The sequence below is a fragment of the Hibiscus syriacus genome, unplaced genomic scaffold (assembly GCF_006381635.1).
Source record: "Hibiscus syriacus cultivar Baekdansim isolate YM2019G1 unplaced genomic scaffold, ASM638163v2 tig00110017_pilon, whole genome shotgun sequence".
NCBI lineage: Eukaryota > Viridiplantae > Streptophyta > Magnoliopsida > Malvales > Malvaceae > Hibiscus > Hibiscus syriacus.
This window is the reverse complement of record NW_024062565.1, coordinates 25,083-34,446: the sequence shown is the minus strand read 5'-3', so window position 1 is coordinate 34,446 and position 9,364 is coordinate 25,083. Positions and strand designations below refer to the sequence as shown.

Sequence of the window (9,364 nt, the reverse complement as noted above, 5' to 3'; positions counted from 1 at the left end):
TCAGATTTCTTTTGAGGCCAGGAATATGTCTCACTCCTGTCAGCTTCCAGGTGGTCTGGTTTGGCAACTTTAGTCGGATGTCTCCTTTTCCGACGATCTTTAAGGTTTCATCATCAGCAAGATGAACCTTCCCAAAATCACCACTGACATAGTTCTCCATGATTTCTCGACATGGGGTGGAGTGGAAAGATGCCCCTGAATCCAAGATCCATGATTCAATCGGACTGTTGACGCTTAAAATCATGGCATCACCTGTCTCCTTCGTCATGTTGGCAGATTCCTGTGCGCCGGTATTTTTCTTCGGTGCTCGGCAATCTCTTTTGAAGTGACCCTTTTTGCCGCAATTATAACAGGTAAAATCTTTATTTCCTGTTCTTGATTTGCCCCTTCTAGATTTTGATCTGCCACGATTGAATTTCTTTCTGAAGTTCTCCCTCTAGACTCCGTGTGTAAGGCTGAGGAGGTTGATGCTTCACCCGATTCTCTTCGTCGAATTTCTTCACTCAATACCAGATCTCGAACATCGTCGAATTTTAATTTGCTGTTTCCCGACGAACTGCTGACTGCTGTAACAGTAGCATTCCAACTGTCTGGTAGAGATGATAAGAGAATTAAAGCTCGAACTTCATCATCGAACTCAATTTCCACTGAACTCAACTGGGTTGTGATTGTGTTGAGTTCATTTAGGTGTTGTGCCACCGATGCCCCTTCCGCCATCCGCAAATTGAATAATCGCCTCATCAAATGAACTTTGTTTGAGGCCGATGGCTTCTCGTACATACTGGAGAGAGCCGCCATAAGACCCGCCGTGGTCTTTTCTTTTGCTATGTTAAAAGCAACATTGCGGGATAACGTCAGTCGGATAACTCCGAGGGCTTGTCTGTCGAGAAGAGCCCAATCTTCATCCTTCATGCCCTCTGGTTGCTTTCCTGAGAGAGGTTGATAGATTTTTCTGGTACAAAAAATCTTCAATCTGCATCTTCCAAAAGCCAAAGTCCGCACCATCGAACTTTTCAATTTTCACCTTCCCTTCGTCTGCAGCCATCGCTCCCACTCGAATCTGGCTTCGTTTGGATCGTTTCTGACAATTCTTGCGAATCACCGTGTATTAGAACACCACCGTCGACAAACTCGTATCGCCGACCGAATTTCACTATTCACGAAATTCACTATTCACGTGAATAGTAATGAATAGTAACCTCGCAGAAAATTTGACAAAATTCACAACCAAAAGCTCTGATTACCAGTTGTTAGGAAAATAAACCTAATACAAGTAATTTCCCTATAACCAGATTAGTGAGAATGCGAAATAAAAGCGGAAAAATAATACCCGAAAATTGATAACGGAGTTCAGCCAATTGTGCTTACGTCTCCGGGCTGCTGCAGATCTTTTACTAAGAGAGAAAATTTACAGGTGTTTACAAAACACTCACTACTCACAAGAAAGCTCTCTAGTATAGGAAGAAAGAAATGTTTTGGGATGATTTTGAAGCTAAATGGGTAAGGGTATTTATAGTAGAAACTTAGGGACTAATCTTTGAAAATACCCTAAAGTGCAATGACTAAAGTGAATTTACCCATTCCTATTTTCAACAAACATCTACCAAAATTTTACCAAACTTTGAAAAACATTTTTCAAAGAAACATTTACCAAACTTTGAAAAAAACATTTTCCAAAGTTGGTTGCCAAACTTTGAAACTTTTAACACCATGGCCTTAGTTTTAGTTGCTGGGGAGGCAAATGCGTTATTTTATTTGCTCTCATTAGCCTTATTCATTTTTATCTTGGGGCCACCATCGATTACAGAAATCGATCTGCGATAAAAGGTAACTTCATAATACAGTTGCTCCAGATTTTCCAGGGCTTTAGTACCCCGCAGAACAGCAAAAAGAAAACTACATAACTGATAGCTGACAGGCCAGAGAACATCTAACTTCTTAGAAGCCACAACTGTTGTTTACAAGTAACACCTCTGAAATATTCTGATCTTCACTCTTACATTTTTCCATACTTAACACTGCAAACTTCAAGAAGCAAGTATTGTAGCTGATTGTTCATATTTTCTGCAAACTAAGAAAAGGTCTGAACATGAGCATAACATTCAAATGTCAACCAACATAACAGAAGCCTCGAGTACAGTGAATTAATAAAATATAAGTACAGTTCTCACAGTCAACTTGTCTCCATTCTATATGATTGCCAAGCATCTCAACTACAGCCCTTTACTCAAAAGGAGGAGAACATGTATTTCAAGGAGAAGAAAGCTTTCCATTTTATCACACATATAGAGGTGGAGCTTTAGGAGGGTTGCCGTCAAAAACTAAAAAAACGTAGTATGCAAGTAGTGGAGGCAATCTCTGAAAGTTTTTCTCGACTCAAAATAATGGTGTTTTAGACTAATGTTACTATCTTGCCTGCTAACAAAAATGAACCCTTTGCCCAAATGGCATGCGTGACAACATAAATCACAACTCATTTTCTTAAGTAATGACCCAAAATATTGAAAAAAGCTAAGGGGTTGGGGACCATCCACTGTGTCTGGTGGGAGGAGGGGGCCAGACACCAAATGTCATAAACAACTCAATTAAGCACCGTCATTCTTCATCTTCAATTTGATATTTATATGGGACCATTGCAGGAAGGGACAATGATTAGACCATTGTGGCTGAACCCCACCCTTGCCCTTATCGACAGCAGTTGCCTTCGGCAATTGGCATAACCCATATAATATCTGTCTTGATTATGAAAGCACAAAAAAAAAAAACACTACAATCAAATGCTATAGTTTGGCAATTATATTAAGTCCTAAGCTCGTATTTTAAAAACTAAAAGCACTATTTTGTTCTGTTTAAGTTCTTTCATATCACCAGTCACCTCCTTGCTTTCCATTTCTCTCACTTTTTCTTAATCAGTATAATCAACCAGCTTATTACGTTTTATTAAATAACTCTAATATTTTATAGACACGACCATAGGAAAGTGATGCAGAAACAACTACATGAACAAAAAGGAGAAAAATCGTATCATTTCGATAATAAAATATTTTTATTATCCTAATTAGTCAAGCTTCAGAGTTCAAACTATGTTCTTGTCAGTCTTTGAGAGGCCCAAATCCCAGTTGTATTACAGCATCTTCTTGTAGCACTAAATTAGCTTTTACAGGTCTTGGCTTCTCCTGATCAGCAGCTTCCAATTGACTTAAAGGTTCTGTTTTTGACTCGGCTATGAGAATTTCACCTACTGAGCCTCCATTATCATCCTTCCCTCTCTGGTTTGTAGTGTTGGGGTGGTTGATGAGAGTTATTTCAGGAGGTTCAATGGCATTATAAGATGGGATGACAGAAGGCAACTTGGATAACAAAGCTCCAAGACTGCAAGACACGGTAGGAACAAGGGGTGGAATTGACCAAAAGGGTGGTCCTATAATTCCATTTTGAGGGCTGTTCGAACCTAAGTTGATTGATTTGATCGGAGAATCCTCTGGCCTTTCATCGACAAATCTTTTCATTCCACCTAACCGGCGTTTGTCATCATGACAGATTGATGTTTCGTGGTTTTCCGACAACAGGTTATTCGGTTTGAGGGCGTATGGATGTTGAATTGCTAAGTATGGTCTTTGAATGGCAAAGACGCCAGGTATGCTCTGGAGATAGCTGAATTTCCTCTGTATGCTGATCACCAGATTAAGATCTTCCACCATCTGAAAAATCCCATCATTCATTGACACACTTAAAGCCAAAATGTATATATATTCAACAGAAAAACAAAAGAAGGAAAAAGAGAGAGACCTTGTCCAATGAACCTAGTTGAATAATCCCTTCTCTGACAGAAATTATGGCAATTGTCTGTATATCAACAGAAACTTTAATGAGCTTTTGAATGGGGCTATTGCAGGCGGCCCTTACAGTTAAAATTCTCTTTTCACATAGTTTACTTGGTGTATTACCAACCTGAATGCCTGAATTGAACTGAGATTCCCACGCCCTAGGTTGCTGCTTAAAGGAATTAAAAAAAAAAACTAGAGAAATGTTCATTCACTTACGTGAATCCCGTTGAGGATGAAATAAACAACTAGACATGTTATCTTACAGGCTCAATAGACAAATTCCAGGAGGAGATGAATTTAGGATCATTATCATTTGGGGTTTCTTTATACACCCATTTGTGACTGTTATCTGCTGCAATTTTCCCTACTAACCTGTAATCAAGGTGCCATTAACTTCACCGTGCAGCCTTTCAATTTTCTGTAAGGAATTTAACTATAGTTAAAGGAATTCTCACCCTTCTCCATAATTATAAACTTCATGCGACAATTTGAAGAATATATCAGCTCCAAACCTTCCCTTTACATAGCCACTTCCAGCACGTTCACATTCATGGAAATCACAAAACCCATCTTCCCAGACAAGCATCCTATAACACAGAGTCATTCAGGAGCTTAAAATGGAACAAAAACCAGACATGCACGTGCCTCAAGAAAAAATTTGACCCAGTGAACGTTAGAACAATGGCCTTTGACAATTACTAGTAAGCTTTCCTTTTAGTTTTCTTACTTAAGTGGCGGATAATTACGAGGCAGTATCCTCCAAAATACAGCATAAACCCACTTTGAAGAAGGAGAAGAAGAATCCGAATATGAACACAAGCTCCGTAGCGTGTGCTGCAGGAGACAGTTAAGCATTGGAAGTCCAGCTTCCATTGTCACTCACAGAAGAAGGCAAGAGAGAGTGAGAGATAAAGTAGAGTTGGCACCCGAGAAAGAGTCCTAGTTAAAGTCGCACATATAAAAAGTGGACAAGTCAGTGTGAAAGCAACACGCTCCAAAGGAAAAATCTCTGACGGAGGGACCAGGTCATTTATGGTTTGATTTAATACTTTAAACGTAAGAAAATGGAGAGGTTTAAAACCCCAAAACAAGATTGTTGGGCGAGTTTGATACACTCTCCCTGCTAAAGGGTAAGGACTTGGAAATGAGTTTTCTAGAGCAGATAGGTTCCCCACGGAAGCTTCTTTAATTTTGTGTCTTTCCATGAGAAGAGCGGAACGGACAAATGTGAAACAGGTTCAAACAGTTGGTTTTAATAATTCTGTTTGATTAGGGTACGATAATGTGAGATCTTTGTCGGGATTATTATCTCACCATGCAAACTCTAGTAATTTGCAATTCACAATAATATGACAACTGGGGTCATCCTTCTTTAGTGCCCAAAGGGCCAGACAGACAGTCACAGAAAAAAGATTCCCCATTGGTGTTCTTGAATAGTTTAAAATTGCTACATGACTTGCAGTTCATTTGGAAAAAAATGTTTCTTGCACATATATTAGATAAGAATATACCCTGTATGCAACAAGTCTCTTGATTCTGGAAAACTGTTTTCCATGGCTAAAAGTTATACTTCTGGTTCATTTTCATTTTAACAGGTCTACATCAGAATATTGATATAAAAAAAGTTTAACAGGTCTAGATTTATCTTTGATTTTCAGTAAGAGGCACTTCATTTGCTAATGACACAAAGGGGAAAATAAGAAGAAAAAAGGGAATTAGAGCATGGAATTAGAGCAATGGTTAGATCTGAATCTATTTAGGGTTTAAGAAAGTGATGTTGCAACAAGCATTCAAAACATCATTTAAGCGTCATTTTTTTCGCCCCTTTCTTTTCTAACAATATTTTGATGTCAATATACATGTGTTTGTCTATTGTTGTAGTTGCATTGGTCCTGAAAGGTTGATGGATGAGTCTTGTGAATCAATTATGCTGATGACAGGATTATTTATATCTGGCTATGTTAAGTGCCCATGAATCTGAGCCTGGCCCAACACCTCTGTGGATGCAAATGATAATTGATAAGAAGTCGAATAAAAAGTATCAAAATTGTGAGATATGTGATCCAGATTCTTACATGTCATAGCTGCAGTATCTCGCTAGTTCTAAGAGCAAGAAAGGTTTCCAGCTTTATCTTCAAGGTCATCCAAAATGGCATCTGCAGAGACTTTGCTGATAAAATTGCAGGTTTCAATGTGAGATTAACCCTTTTTGTCTCATTCTTTTGAATTGCACAACCTTCTTCATGTATAATCAGGAAGCTTTGATCAAGCTGAGAAAGAAATAGCTAAAAGTGGGTTGCAAATGCAATCCTGGGCCTTGGTGCACACAAATGCAATCGAGAAATTAACCACTTTATGCATTTTGTTAAAACTTTGGCAAGATTACAGATGATCTCCAACACTAATAAAGCTTTCAATTTCAGTGTCTTAAAGGGAAGAAGAGGCAGAGGAAATCTGGATGAGATCTTATTTACAGTAACTTTTTGTAAGAAAAGATAAATGTGGTCCTCCAGCAATCCTTTTAATTACTGAGAGTTCAGCAGCATGCTTCATGAACAAGATGAACACGTCCCTCTCACCTTTTGCATCAACTTGTTTTAACTGGACTCCATTTACAATACCTTCACTCCCCCTCAAAAAGAAAGTTAACCCAATGTAATTTACATATGGCAGCTGTTGAAAGACGAGAGAGGAGCAATTCAAAGCAAGAGTAATACGACCGAAGGAAGATAACCATTTTCATTCAGAATTCGATGTAATAATTGCAGAAGATATTGGATCAAGTGGAACGATGGGGACGGTGGTGGCATGCAAGGTGGGGGCAGGGAAAAAGATTGACAGCTACAATAAGCAAGGCAAAAGAACATCCCAACTCTTTCTAAAAGGACATTTTAGGGCATGGCCCTGCCCTCTCCACTTCTACAATTATAATCCCTTTCCTCGACTTTCCTTATCTCTTTGGATTGAACAGTCTAATAGCCAACCACCTCGGATTGGTGCAAACCATAGTCCTAAATCTCATCAGAAAAATCTTTACCATTTGTTTACCTCATTCTCTATGTTCTTATGCAGCTACACATCCTACTATAATAACACTGCCACATTCTTCATTGGAACTTTTTATCGGCTTAACATCACTAATGATAAACCAAAATTAAAGCTTTAACAGGTTTAATGTTGCACCAGCATTTTAGAACTTACCCCTTGATGCAAAATCACACACTCCCAACTGTGATCTGAAAAAATGATGCCTGAGAAATAGACTTTGTAAATACACCAGTTATATGCTCATTTGTGATGCAAAATTTCATCAGCTGCAAGCTTCGGAATAAAATGTTGATGCCCGTCAATGTGCTTAGTTCTGCCATGAAAAAAAGGAGTCTTTGTTATTGCAATTGTGGGTTGATTTGTCACAAATATCTAAGTTGCTTCCTTTTGTTCAAGATTGGAATACTAAAAAGCTTTCTGAGTCGCAAAGCTTGCGGCACCTCTGCTGTTGTTGCTGCATATTCTGCTTCAGATGATAAAGTTATTGTTTCTTGCTTCTTTGAACCTTATGTTACTGCTCCAGAACCAAAATAATACTAGCGGTTTTGAATCATCTTTTCAACCGATGCCGGATTTATGTAATTATAACAAAATAGCCTATCCTGCACTGCAGCAATGGTAGTGATTCCAGCTAAGAACTAAGCTGTCCATATTTTACATTACAAAATATATGGCTCAGGGACTCAGGTTTCTTTAAGTGACTCACAAGATCTGCAGTTTTATGAAAGCTTAACTCCCACCCTAGGTACACCTCTGCACATGATCAAATAGAGCCAAAATAATAGCATAATAAAGAAATAAACCTAAGCAGCACCGGACAAAACTGTGTTTGAACCTAAACAGCATGTTTGGGTATCGGCAAAAGCGACAATTCGTTAACGCAAAAAAGAAAAAACGTAGACTTAAATGCTGGGGAAGTTTCAAATTTGCGGTATTTGCAATGCTTCACAGAACAAACTTCAATTACTCAAGCTGGGCTGCAATGTCTTGATTTTCTTCAACATACAACAGTTCTATTTTTTTTAAAGAAAAAACTATCCACCAAGCTGGCCCCAACTTTCTTTTCTTTTCTTTTCAGAGAAGATCCAAGTAGAAATAAATGACCCGTTAGAAAAGTTGCTCCTCTCATGCAGAAATTCCACTGAAAGATGGTATTAAAAAGGGTAAGCTACACAAATATCTACGAATGTTTGAGTAAATTTTTGTTTTCTTCACTGAAGTTTCAAGAGTAACAAATCGGTCATTAATGTTATCGATTTGTTACAAATTAATCACTCAACGTTAATCACCGTTAATAGACGTGACAGAATGCACAGTTAGACCGTTTACAGCTTACCTCGACTGGATTGACCGCCACGTTAAATAGTCATGTCTCTTCAAAGATCGGGTTCATCTCCACAGTCCTTTGGTTTGACCACCGGTTGTTTCTTCTTCTCTATAATCATCTGATGAAATCCGCACACCTAAGTCTCCTTGGATACTCCAATGACAACTTTGGCTCGCACACTATTAACATCATCAAGTGAAACTTCAGTCAAAATTTATTCTTTTAATGTTGTTTTTTGCTGGGTTTTTTCCACTACATTTTGATGTTCTTGATCTTAGCATTCTACACTTTTTTTCGTTCAGTACTTTTATCTTTCTTTTCTTTTTTTTTGAGCCAAATGAAACAATGATCACATATACGAGACAAAAAGCTATTGTAGAACTTGAGAAAAGAGCTTTATTATTATTTCACAAATCTGATCATTTACACTTAGACTTACTTATTTATACAGATAGCTTGCATCAACTACAACTAACTTTCTCCTAACTAACTAACCAACCTTTATAATCTGTTAACCTATCTAACCAACCCATACATTCTGTTAGCTCCCATCAAGTTGGAGCATACAAATTTTGAATGCCCAACTTGACAATGGACCGTTAAAAAGAATGTGTAGGCAAAGCATTGGTAAACAATCGACTAATTGATTTTGAGATTAGACTGGTAATAAGACAATGACACCCTGTTGCAGTTTTTGTCTGATTAGATGGCAATCACTTTCTATGTGTTTAGCGCGCTCATGTTAAACTGGATTCTCAACAATGATAATAGCCGAGAGATTGTCACAATAAAGATCTGCAGATATTGAAGAAATATTTAAATAATTGAGAAGAAACTGCAACCATTGTATTTCACACGTGATAGCAACCATTGTATTTCACACGTGATAGCAACCATTGCTTGATATTCTGCTTCACTAGATGATCAAGAAACTGTTTGTTGCTTCTTAGACTTCCATGAGATTAGAGCAAGACCTAAAAAACACAAAAACTAGTGAGAGATCTTCGTGAATCAGGACAAGAAGCCCAATATGAGTCACTAAACGCCTTAAGCTTCATGCCACTCTTTGTAGGAAAGAACAATTCTTGCCTTGGAGTCTCCTTTAGATATCAATGAACTCTATCTACTACATTTAAATGATCCTCAGTAGGAACTGATAAAA

At 38.0% G+C, this 9,364-nt stretch overlaps 1 protein-coding gene across 4 annotated transcripts; it reads right to left on the bottom strand.

The window, feature by feature from the left end:
• Nucleotides 1-3,033: 3,033 nt before the first annotated feature.
• LOC120212814 lies at nucleotides 3,034-4,461 on the bottom strand. Of its 4 annotated transcripts, none has more exons than XM_039210993.1 (5): nucleotides 4,283-4,461; nucleotides 4,091-4,199; nucleotides 3,931-3,996; nucleotides 3,790-3,846; nucleotides 3,034-3,701 (listed from the first exon to the last, which is right to left on the bottom strand). In XM_039210993.1, exons 1-5 carry the CDS (start codon nucleotides 4,429-4,431, stop codon nucleotides 3,093-3,095), a joined length of 990 nt encoding a protein of 329 aa, XP_039066924.1. In that variant the 5' UTR covers nucleotides 4,432-4,461; the 3' UTR covers nucleotides 3,034-3,092. The 4 variants fall into 4 exon arrangements, with proteins under 4 accessions (XP_039066924.1, XP_039066926.1, XP_039066925.1 ...); XM_039210995.1 differs by having other exon boundaries at nucleotides 3,952-3,996; XM_039210994.1 differs by having other exon boundaries at nucleotides 3,931-3,993.
• Nucleotides 4,462-9,364: the final 4,903 nt, after the last annotated feature.

Excerpts from the sequence above, each read along its gene's own strand:
- LOC120212814 (XM_039210993.1), bottom strand. The coding sequence starts at position 4,431 with ATGACTCTGTGTTATAGGATGCTTGTCTGGGAAGATGGGTTTTGTGAT. Across the intron at positions 3,847-3,930 it reads TTGGTAATACACCAAGTAAA|ACAATTGCCATAATTTCTGT; the intron begins CTATGTGAAAAG and ends GTTGATATACAG. Across the intron at positions 3,702-3,789 it reads AACTAGGTTCATTGGACAAG|ATGGTGGAAGATCTTAATCT; the intron begins GTCTCTCTCTTT and ends GGGATTTTTCAG.